Here is a 16,692-nt window from a genome sequence, read left to right as displayed (position 1 = left end):
TTTTAAGCATTACACAGAATTATTATGTTGTAATTTTGTTTGTAGACCGTGGATGTAAAAGCCCAACAATGGACACGAGCTGGAAATTAGCAATAGCTATAGACTGTATGTGCAGCACATCAGTTTCATGCTCCATATGAGGACTATGTTAGATTGCATTGTCCCTTTTTAAATAAATACGAATTAAAAAATTTTATTTTTACGGTATATTTGGATCACTTCCCTCTGGTATTTTTTTCCATCTCACTTAAAAGCAGTTTTTCTGTCTTATATGCTCTGTCATTGTTGTGCACAACAGTACCTGGTTTCATAAAAGTGTGTCTGTGTGTACATATGTGAGTCTGACAGTGTGCATGACTGAGAAGGATTTTGTTTTTATGAAAGGAGAGTTTTTTTCTGAGCAAGATTTGTGGCTCCAAGATTTATTATTACTGCGTGAGTGTGACTGTGCATATACAGTAAGAGCATTTACAACATGAGCGTGTGTGTGTGTGTGTGTGACTGTGGTGTATTTCCAAGATTATGATGGAGTAAACATGATTAATGGCTTATACCTGTGCTCTCCCTCGTACACACATTCTGGTTACTAATGGATCTGCTTATTTTATCTCTGTGCATTAAACAGTGAAACCAGTGAGGCTGCAAATATTTTCTGATTGTAATGACCAGACTAATAATCCGAGGTTATGTTTGCAGATATTTTCATTAAGAACGTCTAATCAGTGTTCAGTAATTTGTCTGAATTCTAACAGGTATTTCTGTCTTTGTATTCTCCTTCCACAGTGAGAAGAGGAAGCTGCAGGTGAACATTGCGAGTCCCATCCAGTGCAGCATGAATGGCAGAAAGTGCACGGTCATCGTTGAGCCCAAGATCAACCAGTCGCAGCCGGACTTCACCAAGAGCCGGTCTGGGTACATCCTGGCTGTTCCTGGCAACTAAAGTGGGCCGAGACAGAAAAAGCAGCTGATTTTGAAGCTGTCTTGAATAATAATGATGATGATTCACTTGTTGTGTTGTTTTGCAGAGCTGCTAATAATGTGACAGAGCAGCTCGGTCCTCAGTTTGGAAAGCAATGCCAAATTTGAATTTTCAGTTGAATTCTAGGCGGGGGTTTTTTTTTATATGCACTATATGATTATGCACCAAAGAGGTGTTCGTTCTTTTTTTAGAATCAAAAATTGAAATGATTTGCTTTGTGCAATATTTTTTTTATTGTGCATTGATTATTTTGAGTGGAGGTGAGAGGAGATTATGCAGCAACTGTTCTCAGAACCACTGATGTTGCATAAGAGACAAAAAAAATAAAATCCAAAGGCTTTGCAGCAATTCATAATCCCTGCAGCTCCGTGTGTAGGAGCCACATCAAAAGTGAAACCATAAAAAATTAAGTAAGAGAAAATTCATGTATGACTTTGATTCATCTAAATTGCTTTAAAACAGTAGAAACCTGTTTTTGTTTTCTAAATAACTTTAATTATAATTACTTTAGTTGCAGACTTGCCTGCGTAAGCGGTGAGTGGAAGGTTGTCCACTTATAGTTTTTGTTTCAATAGTCACAATCACTTAAAAGGACAGTGAGCGAGAATCAAATAGCACATTTTTCTTTTAGTTTTAGTCACAGGGTGTTGAGCTGGATGTGTTGAGCACATCCTGAACTTTGCAGCCAGCAACACGGAAAAAATCTACTAATTTTAATCTTGTAATCTTATAGTTTCTGTGCGATGTCTGCAGTTTTATAATAAACACGCTAACGCTGCTTATGTGAGGTTAGAACGTGCTGTTTGTGAACAGCAGTGCAAATATGTGTGCATGCAGAACTTACACTGCATTTGGTGTAAACAGGGATTCTGTAACTCGTTAACAAAAGTCAAATAAGTGGATGATGACATAAGCGTTACTTTGTTCCCTACAAGTGTTTTCAGTCCATATTTTCTCCAAACGTGAGACTTCATGTTCTTACTGGCCAGTACTGTATAATCCCATGTGAACTCCAGCTCCTAAATGCACTCTCATTTGCTGTCTTTGTGTCTAGTGAATAGCCTGATGACTTGTAGTGGCCCTTAGTCCTTTGGAATAGGCTTCCACTTGACAAATATCCCCTTCATCAAAGGAGAGTGAGTGAGTGTGTGTGAGTGCGATTGAGGGAGTCTGTGTGTGTGTTGATTAGCTCTTTTCGCTCTTCACTTCTTGGCTCAGAGAGGCTGGCTGGTAGCCACCAAGAAGGAGCGAGGACAGAAGGGTGTGACGTCCTTAGTCAGACTGCTGTCCCCATGACTTTTCGTATATTTTGTGGTCTATTCAGAGACTTCATTTACATCTTATCTCACTAAAAAAAATTAATCACACTTCTCAAAGTGTGAAAAGCCAAATTGTACTAATCTAATCATCAGCGCGTGAAAGTGGCTCTGGGTCTGGTTTGTAATGTTCTTACAAGCTGTTAGGTGAGTGTCCATTGTTAGCACATTCCAATATGCTGTTTTTGTGTTTTTAAGATTAATTACAACAAAGTGTGGCAGCATAAAAATTGCAATATCTGTCTTTATGTGCATTGGATGGTGATATTCAAATTTCGGTGGTTTTCAGCAGTGCACATACAAACAAAACCAGGAAGCTTCCTGCAGAGTAGATCTTGAATTGTAAACACAGATGGCTGTGAAACTACAGTCGATGAAAGCCTGATGCTCATCTTCAGTCAGCAACAACACTCTTTGCTTTTCTTGTGTAAATACAGTTTTGCTACCATGCAACAAATATATAAGCTTAAAAGTAAAAACTCTTGACTCTGGCAGTTTTAAAATCATTCACACATAACCTCATTTAGTTGGTTTTTCAGGGTCTTTTGATAAAAGTTCATAATTTTGATCAGCCGATGACATTTCTACTTGTTAAGAAAAAAATGCTTGACAACAACATTTTTATAGCTAGAAAGCTGCATTCAAGAACTTCACAGACGCAGGTATTGAGCTATATGCAGCACTTAACATACTAATAAAATAAAAATTAAAATGGGTTCTTTCTGATTTGTCATTTGTCACCAAAAACATCTGCTAATGAAAGTCAGGTTGGTTCTAAAATAGGGAAGGAACAGTTATGCTGTCGGATGCTTTTGTTGAGTCCAAAGATTATCGGAAACTTTTAGTACTATATAATTATTCTGCCCACAGTCACAGGGCTGCATTGTCTCTGTGTAAAGACACAGGAAAGAATCTGGGTTAAGGAACAACAGCCCAAGGTTAGCAATGGAGTTCCCTCTGTGTCTGCCCTAGTTGAAGAGGCAGGCTTCGTCACAACTGAGAGGAAAACTTGTTAGCAGTCGTTTTAGCCACAGTTCTCTGACTGTGTCTGAGTGTTGTATGAACAAGTCATTTATCTAAATTAGCTTGTGAGTGCCCCTCTCCCCCATTTTTACCTCAGAGCTTTTCTGCTGGATGACCTTGTCCTGTTGCTTGATAAGACACAGAGTTGTTTGGGGAAATTGGTGCATTCGTGGTGTGGATTAAGGAAGTGACATTGGCAGCGCTAATAGGTGGTTTTCAGAGGAGCTCAGCAAAGTCTGTGTGTGTGTGTGTGTGTGTGTGTGTGTGTGTGTTAGCTATAACACTGCAGCTCTCCATATCCTCCAACATGCAGTAATCTCCCACAGGGCTTGTCCTCTCCTCTCCTCCTCTCTGCGCAGCTATTCACCGCTCATCATTAGGATGGACTCGGTGTCACTTCTCACTTCAGCGCTTCTCTCGTTGCTTTCTTAAGTTAAAGGGGGTTGGTGAACAAAGCCCTGCCCGGGATCCTTTCCTGTACTTGCTCTGCTTCTTTTCTCCTCTCTCCCTGCCCCCATTCCTCCCTCCTTCTCTGTTTTTGCTTCCTCGGTCAAATCACTTGGCTGCCTGCCCAGCTAGGCTGGCTGTACCATCCTGCAAGGCGATGAAGATCCTTCAGATTTATACAATTCTTCAGTCATCCTGGAGTCGAGAGGTGTGGCAATAAAGAGGGAGAGTACACCTGCAACAAGACAAGGCAGGAAATATAAACGATCAGAAACAAAGCTCCTTTAAATACAGAGACAAAGATCTTAATAAATATGAAGGAAAGGAGAAGATCTCTTTGTCTTGGAGCCAGTGAAAAGCTTTGTCACATCTTTATAGGAACACTCACCTTACCTGTGCTCTCTGACAGGCGTCTTTACCAGCTTTGATTTTACACATTTCCGAATAGTTATTAAATCTGATGCACTAATGACTACCCACTCTGTTCACAACTACATGTGAATTATAGTCTCTGAATTAAGAGCAGTGGCCAAATCAAACCTTCAGCACCTTCAACTTCACAGCCAGCCTGTCAATATTGGGCCATTTCATTGATTCAAGTTGGAAACCTATCCAGAATAGCTCTGCCTCTTTACTGTCTGTAAATACTGACACACATACTTACTCACCTTGTCTTTGACAGAATTTCATGCCCTCAGCTCCAGAAGGAAGCATTATAGAACCTAAAAAACATATATATAAAACATAACTAACCCTCCGATAGCTTACATTTCATTCACCTGTATTTTGTTTTTTTTTATACCTTGAGGTTATTTAAACATACGTGTTTTGAAACTGATGGAAAATTAGTGCTGCAGGTCTGCAGTGGATCAAGTGTGTTTTGGGCACCACAGCTCTGCACTGGGAACATGACTGAAAACTATATCTGATGTCATGTAGTGTAGATGACAAACATGCAATTTCATTTTCACAATAATCTTGGGCATTGTAGATTTAGCAAAGGTTACTGAAGCACACATACAGTCGTTGTGGATGTAACCACTGCATCAGAAATGCATTGATGCACAGTTAGTGCAATAAATGTTATACAGCACAAAATAGTCTGTGCATTCATTTTAATGGAGGGACATGTCGCCCAGTAATACAGTGATCTGGATGGCACATGTTTTTGGATATGTACACAGTGTGTTGTTGGCTGTGGGGTTTTCACGGGATTTATTAATATGGAAAAATCACAAAATTTATTCTTTAATGATTTTTATTAAAATCTTTGATGTGCGAGTCTAATCAAAGATAATTACTTTTCCTTTATGCTGATTAGAAGTTTTACCATAAGATTAAAAATCAAAGGCAAGATCAAATATGAATGTTAACATTTATGGACTTGTGCCATTCTTCACTTTATTGTGGCGTGCAGTGAGATGCAGTCTCTAGTTTCTGTTATCAAGCCCATCCATGTTAGCCAAAGTGAAACAAATTCCCTTTTCTTTATTGTAATTTATTCTGTCGTCTGTAGCTTTAAGCTAAATCTGTATGTATGCAGCATTCGTTCAGCAAGTGCCTAATTTTATATTAAGTTTGTATTTTGCATATTTGTGTAAGATGTCATTAGTACCATAAATATACTGTAATATATTTATGGTACGTCTAAAGGGAAATGCTGTAATATTCTGTATGAATGCTAGTTATATTTCTTAATGAAAGCAATTTCAATAATTGATTTATTAATAAATTTATTTGCTTCACTAAGTGATTCCCATTGTGCTTTTGTTGCATGTGTGTGCCGTCATGTGCTACAGGCATGCTCAGATAAGAGGTCATTAATCTGTAAATGATGTAAAGGCTAATGTTTTGTTTCCCAGTCGTAGTCTCTAACACATGATGCGGTAATAGCTGGGCAGAGCGCAGTGTTAATCCACCCACTAACAGCTGTTTCTCCGGTTGACGTCGAGACGGCTAAAACCTCTGCAGTTGGCATGACAACACCACTTCCCACCGCCAATGTGTCACCAGCCATCATCAGCTATCTCAGCAGGGGTTTATAATCCACTGGCTGATGGATGACTATCTGCTGCAAAGAGTGGGATGAGTCTACTTTTCTTCAAGGCCAGTGACTAACTGAGGCCGGACTGACTGATCTGTTGGCTAAATGAATGAGCAGAGCTCAAACTAACCCAGAAACGTCTGTCTCGGTGTGGGAGGTTTCCAGTACATGTGAAGTAATGTACGGATTTACATTTCTGGGGTCTGTTCTGCAAAGATAGACTCTGACTATCACTCAGAGATGTTAAACATACAGCCATACATTAAAAACATAGACTGTATACTAAAAAAGGACCGAGCCACAATAATGTTACCAGTTGGTTTTGGACTTGAATTTAGGGGCCGATGGCGCGATATGGCAGCCTCGCTTCTGTCAGTCTGCCCCAGGGCAGCTGTGGCTACAACTGTAGCTTGCCTCCACCAGTGTGTGAATGCGAGAGTGAATGAATAGTTGCATTGTAAAGCGCTTTGGGTGCCTTGAAAAGCGCTATATAAATCCAATCCATTATTATTATTATTATTATTATTAGAAGCCTCGGTGTTGACATTTTGGTCAGTGTCAGGTTTGCTTATTGGAGCCACATGGTGGAATTAGGAGTTACTTATAGCGAGAAGCATCTATAAAGTGTACAGGTGCAAAGCTCAGGTGTAAATGCCTTCAAGATGCCTACCAAGCAACAAACTAATAAAATACCAGAATTTTAATTTCTAGAATATGGAGTTATTGGATGTCTTGCCAGCAAAGTAAGTTATATTATTTGTAAAATAGCTCTATAAACAGTGACACAGTGGTTAGCACTGGTGTCTTGCAGCAAGAAGGTCCTGGGTTCAAATCTACTGGCTACCTCTTGTCCCTGATTAGCTTTTACCCACAGTCCAAAAACAGGCTCATTAGGCTAATCAATGATTTGTGTTGCCACCCGCAAGACTGGCAACAGCTGCGCTAGGCTCCAGAGCACCCATGACCCCGAACTGGATAAGTGGAAGAAGATGGATGGCAGCCTAGCAGACAGCTGTCTGTGTCAGCACACCTGTTCAAAATGGGCACACGCCTAATTCCAGTTATTAAAAATTTCACACAATATACAGTTGCTATGAAGGCGGAAGCTTTCCATAAAGAGCAAACCCATTTTTAGCACCAGGCTTCAAACATGCTTTTTAATGCTGCCAAGAGAGCGATTATCAACCACGTGGTTACAAAGGAAATGTATATATTTCCTGACCAGTTGCAAGTTGTTAAGAACTTAAGTAGAGGTTTCAAATTGCTAATTGCGCTGAGGTGTTTTTGTTCTTGACAATGACAATTATTGCTGATTATTTTGGGAAGACACAAAACATAGCTGACTGAGCTTTTCTTTAACAACATGAGAAAATATTTATGCTTGTGATTGTTGAATAAAAGGTTTGCAGTAATGTAAAGCATAAATCACTGAGGCTCAGGATGATCTCAGTGGACTGATGACAGCCTCACTCCACTACATTTCTATTTCTACTACAGTCTCTAAAAAAAGCTTGTTGTTGCTGACTCTATTTCCATCAGCACACAACAGAATATGATAGATTTTTATCTTTTAACACCACTGGTGAGCAAAGGAAACATGGCTCTTAATTAAGTAGCCTTAATTTGACCTGTCCTGCCCCTAAGCCATCAACGGTAATGTGCAGACCATCTGGTTACACATATTAACACCTACAATCAGAGAGGCTACTCTAATCTGTGAAATCAAATCAGGTCTTTCAAAACCCCACACATCTAGAAAAAAAAGAAAACCTGATACAAAAAACTATGGATGACAAAGTTGCACTCTGTATATTTACAGCTGTCACCAACAGTTTTATAGCACGTATGTCTCTGTCCCGCATGTGGGGGTTTCAAGGTCATTGCTCAAGAACATTAGTTGTGGATGTGGAGGCTAGGATCAGTTTTGCCAACACAGTAAAAGAGAGCCGAACAGAGCATGAACTGCCAGTTCAGATATAAACACAGGTGTGGAAATTAAAAGTTATATTTTCCTATGGCTCAGTAACACTGAACCTAGTACAGAGGGCAATTCCACTTCCTATTAATATTGTTCTGACAATGGCTGCAATTCACCTAGAGGGCACTCATGAGATAGTCCTCAATGAACTGAACTGAAATACAATATACAGCTTAAACAAACCATCTTCTGTTATGACTTTATTGTTTTCTAAGTCTTACAGGAAAGCAGATTTCCTCCCTTTATGGCACGTGTTTTCATAGGTAATCTTAGGAGTGTTGTTATGAGCGAGTGGTGTCTAAATAGTGCTGGCATAAAAGTCCACTTTGTCCCACTGGACACAAACTGGCTGCAAATCGAGAAGGTTACAGCAGAAAATGCTCACGAAATGGTTCTGAATGGGCACGACTGAATAAAGCTGAACTAAATTATTATTGATCTATGATCCAAGACAAAAAGGGAAGACAGTGAAGACAATTTTGCTGTAAGACACTAGCATTGAGCTCATTCATATTGACTGATCACTTTCAGGATCATTGATAGTACAAGACTCCATTAGCAGTGATAGCACAGAGTCTAACTATATGTTAGAAGAGTAGTCAAACCACAACAGAAGCACATGTGTGTATATGAAGCAGCTGGTTGTGGTGGGTAAAAGTACGGTGGCCCTGAGAGACCAAACGGACTGCAACTTCAGAAAAAAGTGACTGCCAAAGTTATAACAGTTAAGTAGATGGTGTATGTGTTTTACAGAAATTGTGCTGCGATTGTAAGACATACTAAGCCTTTAGGTGTACCCAATAAAATGGCTCAGCACAGTTATCCTTAATTAAGTGGCCAGCTATCTTAAATTTCACAACAATAAGGCATCATGACAAGATCTAATAAATAACTGGGGGGTTACTTTGAAAAAACAAACAAACATTAGAATCCTGAGAATTTAAAGAATCCTGTTTCCCCAGAGCCTTTATTCTGAAAATCCGACATGGCTGTGCTCAACAGAATAGCTTCTTGTGACTGTGACAGAAGGATAAAAAAATTTAAGATGGATTGAAGTTGTCTGCAGGACAAACATTTGATTGAGAAAGAGACAAGTCTTTGCTTCCACCAATCAGAAGAACGGACGGTTAAAGAAACAGAGAACGGAGATTTAAATTAAACAATGTAATGATTATATTCAAGTCAGCCAGCTTGTCAGTGTGTGTACCTGTGTAAGCGCCCCAGCAGTTAGTTATTCTTGTCATGTTGTTGTGTGTACACAGAGACATCTGGGTAATATTTCACTCCAGAGAAAGTTAAAATTCAGAACCACAAGTCTCATTAACATGATTTAAAAAAGAAAAAAGAAAAGAAACATGAACCCGAAAAAAGTTGCTCTACAGATCAGCGGTTGGGTGAATTTACCAGAAGAGGTTATTTCAGCTTTATTGCACCCTGTCACTCAAATGCCTCCACATTAAAAAGTCTAGATTTGTTGGTTTTGAGGAATTGTTGCTCTAGAGTGAGAATTGTGGGCTCGCAAACATCATGTTGAAGAAAAACTTCTCTGCTCCTCCAACTCTGACAGTTCATAAGCCCAATCTAGCCTTCTCATTCACCTGAATGGGAAAAGATTTGGGACGATTTTTAAAGAATTCAAAGCCCATAAAACAAACATGTTACAAAGGTATAAGCAGCTGTTTCGTTGCTGGGCTGGTTGTTTTGGTGTAACAAGCAAACAACAGGGATATATGCCTGTGATGTGACTAATGCTTACAGAACATTTTTCACTACAAACTAAGCCCCTGATCTAGGAATCATTGATCCATCCATCTGTTTTCTTCCACTCATTTAATTCAGCTCTTAAACCAGTTGAGGCAACCCCGGACAAATCACAGATCTATCACAGGATCTAGAAAGTAAACTGTATCTAATTGCTTGACAATTTGAAAATTGATAAAGATAAAAATGCAAATAAATATAGCCCTGCAACATTTCTGGGCTACAGCTGCATCGTGCTCAACTGACTGCATACTTTTGAAATCTTGGAAGCATCACTTATTGATTTGGAAGTCCTGAGTATTTACCATAATTCTCCTCAAGGCTGGGAGACTTATTGATAACAGCTCTGGGCACTTACTTGGTAGTTATTTTGATGCATTGTTTAAATTAATTTTCAAATAAATGAACCATCTTTGCTGTTGCAGAATTCTTCCATAGACTGCAAGCCAGGCACGTACCATACTGTGTCACCACCCATGAGCTAGCTGTCAAGCTATCGTTTTAGACCAGATTAGATTTTGGTGTTTACTGGGCTGCTTCCACGGATAAATCCACACAAACCTAATAAAGCTCTTTCCCTAAGAAAGAAGATGCTAATATCAGATTTCACACACATTAATCCACCGCCGGAGGCACAAAAAGACAAACGACGGCCTTGAACGATCAGTGCATTTTATTTTTTTCCATCACAGTACAAAAATAAATTAAAATAAGCAGAAACAAACTAAAAAAAAAAAGTTTCAATTACAGCAACAGCTTTTTTGTCTTTGTCAGAAAAAAAAAGATTGTTTTTTTTTACTGAATAGCATCAACGCCCCTCCCTCAGCCCATCATGGGAAAAACCGAGTCCTAGTATCAGTGTGGCTGGAGAAAAACAACATGTCACACATTCTTCTGTACAGTTAAAACGCTGTCATTCACACACACACGCGAGCGCACGCACGCACACACGCACACCTTTTTCCATTCGCTCACACGTGCAGCCTTCGACTTTTTTGATTTTAATCACCTTTTTTTTTTATCTACAAAGTACGCAACGAGATACAGAAAAGAACTTGACAGAAATCGTTAACTATCACTTGAGGTTTTTTTTTCATATTTTATAAGCTTTTGAAAGTATTTTTTCAAACAACTACTTAATGATGCAAGTGAAAAAACATGGCACGTTTCAAGTGGGCATGTGGACAGAGAGAGAAAGAGAAAAGGGTGTCTGTTTTGAGGCCCTGTATCCCAAATGCCCTGCTTTTTTCTGCTAGAGCAGAAGCCCGTCCAAAGTGCGTGTCCCTCTATTGTGCCAGAGCAAATCCCTCTAAATGAACTGTCTTCTCAGCCAGCGTGTGACTCCCCATCCACAGCAGAAAAAGCCACAGGTCATGACTGCCTGAGCTCCTCATTTTCTCTGATTCGCGCAAACACAGCGGTGATGAGAGAAATAGAGAGGATGGGTGAGGAGGGGCAGATCTTTCTGATCAGAGCTTTCTGTTGGCACTGCCAGCTTTTTAGACAGATTTTCAGAATACTGCAAGCTAAAGAAGTTCACACAATTTCTCTTAAGACACCAATTGTGAAGCTTATGTTACCAAATACTGTAGCTCATGTAGTAATTGAAGTCATTAGGTTAAAGAATGAGGGATATCTCAAGTATTCTGCATGCTTTCTGTTTGGTTATTCCATGTCTTTGTAACTTCTGATTAAAACTGTGATTAGTCTTCTGCAGCTTGCCTCATCTCTCTCATCAGAGGCCATGCTGATGGATTATCCTAAAGGGTGAGCTGTGCTTTTCTGCAGTCGAGATGCAGGAGTCATTGCGGTTTAATTGATTTATTCCACCGTAAAAATGGTTTGTGCTTTCTGTTACTGATATGTGGGGGACAGCAGGTTGGGATAGCTCCCGATTCAAGTCAGTCTCTCAGGACAAAAGATATTCTCGGGGTGATTCTCATAACTAACAGCTCAGCGTGAGTCAAGGTGTCCTTCGGGATGCCACATCGGTGATGGTCAGATTTAAGCATGGTTTTGATCTAACGGCTTTTCTTTTTAAATTAGATATCCACTGATAAATCCCTGCAACATTCATTAGCATAAACCAGATCAATCTTCATTCCCACCAAAGATAAGCACACCGGCTTTAACCACCAAGCCCCCTTCACCTTTTCTTCGTGTCCTTCCCTTAAAGTCTCTCATCGCAGTCTCTCATTTACATTAAATGTGCCTAAATAATACATAAGTGGCAATAAATTAGGTTTCCTTATATTAGTGTGTGATGAAAATCCACCCTTCATTCAACAGCTGGTCAACCTGCTCAGAATTTTCTCAGACGTGTGGGATTTTCATCAAAGATATGGCACTGTTTTAACATTTTCTATGCTGAATCAGAAGCACAAAAACTCAAACATCATTCCAAAATGGTTGCAACACAACCTATAACGACGAAAAGTACAAAAAAAAATTTCCCTGGTAAACAAATAGCCTATTTTATCAAGCATAGCTAAATAAACTAGTGTCACTTTGTTCACAGCATTCTCTAATGCAGATGCAGTTGGTTTACAAATCAAGTAAAAAGAAGAACTGCTCCTGCCCTCCTGGAGACTCTGTAAAATTGCATGGCACACATGCAAAAACGTTACATTTTTCTAAGTAAAAAAAGAAAAAAGGAGAAAAAAATCAAAGAAAACTTGTTCCAGAAAAGCAATAAATAAGCCTCCACAGGTGCAAGCCTCGGAGTAAAACATCCATTAACTTGTTTTATTTTTTTCTAGATGAAAATAAAGTAGGTCTTTCTGAACACACACAACATGACCACTTGTGACTGGCCACATGTCCACTGGCTGTTGTCTTTTCTTTTTTTCTTTTTTTTTTTATCAAAAGTTCCACAATGCAGTGCTTATTGTCCATCAGGTCGCTGCAGAGCCGTAAACAGAAACCCACGAAAATATGGATCCAGCACTGATGGCCCCCGCTGTCATTTCCTTAGATGGCCAGATATGCATACAAAAATGTCCAGTCGTATCTGTTTTAATGGAGAGGACGTGGGTGTTGGCATTCCAGAGAGGCAGGGTTTGCAGCCGGGGGTGCCTGCTCATCCGTGAAGAAAGCCAGTCAGGCGATGGCCCTCACCCTCCTGCAGTAAGTAGGCAGTGCACATCACATCGTCAAACAGTCAGAAGGTCACTGCTGCAGCCTCAGTCCTGTCCACATTCATTGCTGTAGATGTAAGCTTCCTTTTCAAAACAACTTTTTTCCTTTTTTTAAAATTTTTTTCAGTATTTTATATAGATATAACATATCTGCATGTTAGCAAAGGATTTACCCAAGTCTGGCATTTCTTTGTTTACATATAACTGTCAAAAAAAGAAGAACAAGCTTTCATTCTTGGGTGTATTCATAATCCATCCTTTGCTGGTTTGGAAATAGTTTTTTTTAAAACCCTAAGCCCCATTTTTTGGTGACCTTTGTGACCTCAAACACACACATATGAGATAAACATGACCCATATCAATCCCCCCTCCTTCCATCAATCAGTCCTGCTAGATGCAAAGTTGGTGTGAATGTCAAACACTTCTGAATCAGTCTAGTTTCTCAGCAGTTTGGACGATTATAAATAAAAAGCATCACAAATATTCTAAATCCCAGACCGGAGGTTGCCCCCACCTCCCCAAACCTCTTCGCTCCCCCGCCCCTACCCCACCCCCAAGCATCCCCTCACCGGTCCAGGCCGATGAGCAGGCGGCTCCTCTCCTCCTCCTTCTGGCTCTCGTTCTTCAGGTCGGCGAACACTTGAGTGAAGTAGTGCGGGTCAGAGTTGATCTGCAGCATCTTGGCGCTCATCAGGTTGATAATGGACAGGCAGCGGTCCCAGAAGGTCTCCTTGGAGCTCTCAACCAAGAAAGGCTTGAGCGGGTAAGAGATTTCATTGCCCATGTAGGAGTAAGACAGGTAGAGGCAGGTGAGCAGCACGGCTTGCAGCTCGTGCTCCGTGGCCACTTCAGAGGAGACCACATCGCGGCACAGCATGTAGACAAAGACCACATTGGCGGGGGTGATGAATCCCTGGTCCTGCCAACCCTGGAGCAGCAGGGAGCGGTCAACACTTCGCAGCCACAGCACTGGGTCAGTGGGTGACAGGTGCTTCAGCCGGTAACAACGTCGGCACAGAAAGTCCCCAAGGCAGCGCAGCAGCTCACTGGTGGAGGCCTGGACGATCACTCTCTTAGGGGTGCCAGGGGCCACATTGGAGTTTGTCAGGGGGGCCTTCTTGACAGACGATGTCGTTGTGTTGGAGTTCTTGGTGAGAGCTGGAGTGCTCTGATCCTGGGTGAAGGTGGACAGGTTGGCGCATGACTGCGACTTCTTCAGGTTCTCGTTGTTCAGGTGGGTAACATTGTTCTGGTAGGTGCCGTTGGGCTGCACCTTCTTGGAGCCTTTCTTCTTTGCTGACACCGCTACGATCCGCTTCCAGGGGAGCACGTTGATGAGCGAGTGGCGCTTCAGGTTCTTGTCTTTGGCGTTCTTGCTGTTCTGGACAGCTGTGTAGTGGCCCACGGTGGCTGGTCCATCTTCAAACAGAGCCGACTTTCTGTAGCTAGGTGACAAAGATAGCACGGTTCCCATGGTGACTGCAGGGAGGCTTCCAGGGGCTTTAGCCGCACTGGTTCAGAAGACGTTTGGAAGGGGTGGGGTGGGGGGGATCCTGAGGGTCTCAAAGCCTGGATGTTTCTGGGAGCTGAGAGTCCCAGGCTACAGGCTGCTGCTGGGCATCTAAAGCGCTGGAGGGGATTGTCCTGTAACGAGCTCTCTGAGGGGATTAGAACCACCTTGACTGTTCTATTTCAGCTCCCTGTCTGCGTCTCAGGATGGCCACTGCTGCTGGAAGCAGAAAAGATCAATAATCAGAAACATAATTAGTAAAAGATCACTCCCGTTTAGATTATCAGTGATTTTTTTTTCATAGAAGCAAACATTTTTCTTTTTCATCAGATAACAGAACCATCATTCACCTTACATCAGATAATATCTGTTTACAATGTTTTCATGCACTCTTGTCTGAGTGCTTTATCCGGCAATCAGGCTTATTAGCAGTATTGATCCCACTCAGTAAGTGGTGGAATGGATCAGCCTATAGCTTAGGCTCATTAGTAAAACGGTATAGACCCCCGCTGCTGCAAATGATCAGCACAATAATCACCTTATAAACGCTTCAGTGTGAAAACGGCGCTTTAGCTGATTTTTATGTGCAGTAGATTATAGAGCATGTAGAGTAATGCACGTGTGATTCGAATAGAATCATGTGTCGTAAATATTTTATAAGAGCTATATTTTACGGTCAGTGGCGACGAGTAAGAGTGAAGCAGGCGCCACCCTTCTCGCTAAAATGGAAGACCGGAACGTAAACACCGTAATAACAGGTGAAGGTCGCGTTTGATCAGCGTAAAAAAACAAAACAAAAACAAAAAAAAACCCCAATGTCACGACAGTGATGTCCGTTAGAATTAGACGAACAAATACGTAAAGGGATGTTCGCATTTTTTTATTTGGACGTTGCTCACTGCAGCACCTTTGAACACGAGAGGCAGTCGGTGGATCGACCTCGCTCTCTTGCGCAGGATGCAAGCTGTTCGATCCATCATTCCAGCGCCCCTGTTATCAGCTATTATCAGCCTCGTGGCTCAGTTATTTGTTGCGAGAGAGATACCGAAGCATCAGGCGAATGTGCCTGCGCTGGATTGAAATGAAAGGATTTATTGGCCTGTTCGCCGTGTGCATCGGTTGCTCTCCGTGGTGCTGAAACTGAGCGTCTGCGTCGAAACGAGAACGCTGGTTGTAATAGGCGGTGGCTTTAAAAATGAATCAAATCCTCATCTTTTAAACCTCCCCCGTCCCCGAAAGTGTAACAATGCGTCGATGCATTGTCTGTCTTCACCTTCACAACCCTTTACTTTACATTTATAATCATATTGTCTTAATTGGATATCGCTGCGCATTGTTTACACATAAAATGAATCCACAAGAAGTTAAAAAAAAAAGCCTGGCTTTCAAAACAAAAACAAAAAAACAGAAAACAGTCCCCCAGATTCGAAGCAAACTTACCAAATCTCCAGCTCAGTGTGAAAATAACTGCGATATCGAGGTGATGCTCCGCGTATCGAGTCTCTTCTTCCCTATGAGGCGTGATAAAAACACGAAACCATCTCGCAGGATATGAATGCAACAAAGAACGCAATCCGAGCTGAGTTTAAAAATATATATTTGTGTATCAAGCAGCGCATCAACACGCGCCTGCTGTCGGCGGTGCGCAGACGACGGCAGGCAGTTGTGGAATGGATGCTTGGATGAAGATGTGCTTGCTCCTGGTCCTCTTGGCCGTGAGATGCGGATGCTGCGAGGGCTGATGTTGTGTTGTGCCACTGACTGTGTGAGGATGGTTGACGCAAAGGCGGTGGTGGGGCGCCGCTATGCGCTCTGTGCGCGGTGTTGTTTCTGATGGGAAACCACTCCGCCTTTAGCCACACACACACACACACACACACACACACACACACACACACACACACACACACACACACACACACACACACACACACACACACACACAGGTGCTGAAAATGAACCCGATGAACTCTTAGCATGTTTTTCTCGTGGCACCCTATAGCACCTGCATAACCAAAGCAACAGCACTCATCTGGAAGTATCTCTCCGCCTACTTGTAATGTGAGCATAGCCCCGGGTTTGCAAGCCTGTTGTGAATATAGGTCCATTGTACAGCCTGATTGGCAGATTTTAATCTCCATACCGTGTTGTATATTTCAGAGGGCTATTTTTACAGTAACTTGCTGTAAAAACCCAACTGTATTGTATTTATTTATTACAAATATTTATATTGAAATAATTTATTCTTATTTATTTCTTTTTAGATAAAGGTCGGGATAAAATATTTAATTTGCCATTTGTACACATGCACTTGATCTGCATAGCCAATGTTCTGTAAAGCCTATAGAGTCAGAGTCAAATAAATACAAATATATATTTAAGTAACCGAGGTAATGTAGCGTTTCTTTTTTTAAATACATAAAGATAAGAAATAAATAAAGTCTTAAGTAATTGTGTAGATTTTATACTTTTATGCATTATTTAACCTTTATTTAAC

The 16,692-nt window shown here is 41.1% G+C and overlaps 2 protein-coding genes across 3 annotated transcripts in view; one reads left to right on the top strand and one right to left on the bottom strand.

Annotated features, from left to right (window-relative positions):
* myo1d (myosin 1D) overlaps positions 1-5,510 on the top strand; it is a 138,123-nt gene extending 132,613 nt beyond the window's left edge. Inside the window, exon 22 of the mRNA XM_085466848.1 lies at positions 784-5,510. Coding sequence (XP_085322974.1) covers positions 784-940 — 157 coding nt within the window. The 3' untranslated portion in view covers positions 941-5,510. The remainder of the gene's footprint in view (positions 1-783) is intronic.
* Positions 5,511-10,203: 4,693 nt separating this feature from the next.
* On the bottom strand, positions 10,204-16,012 carry cdk5r1b (cyclin dependent kinase 5, regulatory subunit 1b (p35)). Of its 2 annotated transcripts, none has more exons than XM_085466846.1 (3): positions 15,636-16,012; positions 13,255-14,414; positions 10,204-12,669 (listed from the first exon to the last, which is right to left on the bottom strand). In XM_085466846.1, exons 2-3 carry the CDS (start codon positions 14,157-14,159, stop codon positions 12,648-12,650), a joined length of 927 nt encoding a protein of 308 aa, XP_085322972.1. In that variant the 5' UTR covers positions 14,160-14,414; positions 15,636-16,012; the 3' UTR covers positions 10,204-12,647. The 2 variants fall into 2 exon arrangements, with proteins under 2 accessions (XP_085322972.1, XP_085322973.1); XM_085466847.1 differs by having other exon boundaries at positions 13,255-14,411.
* Positions 16,013-16,692: the final 680 nt, after the last annotated feature.

This window comes from Copadichromis virginalis, linkage group LG8 (assembly GCF_057382275.1).
Source record: "Copadichromis virginalis isolate Kocher_CV1m ecotype Utaka linkage group LG8, C_Virginalis_male_GT1.1, whole genome shotgun sequence".
Lineage (NCBI taxonomy): Eukaryota > Metazoa > Chordata > Actinopteri > Cichliformes > Cichlidae > Copadichromis > Copadichromis virginalis.
The sequence above is the reverse complement of the archived record's forward strand: the minus strand, read 5'-3'. Positions and strand labels throughout refer to the sequence as shown.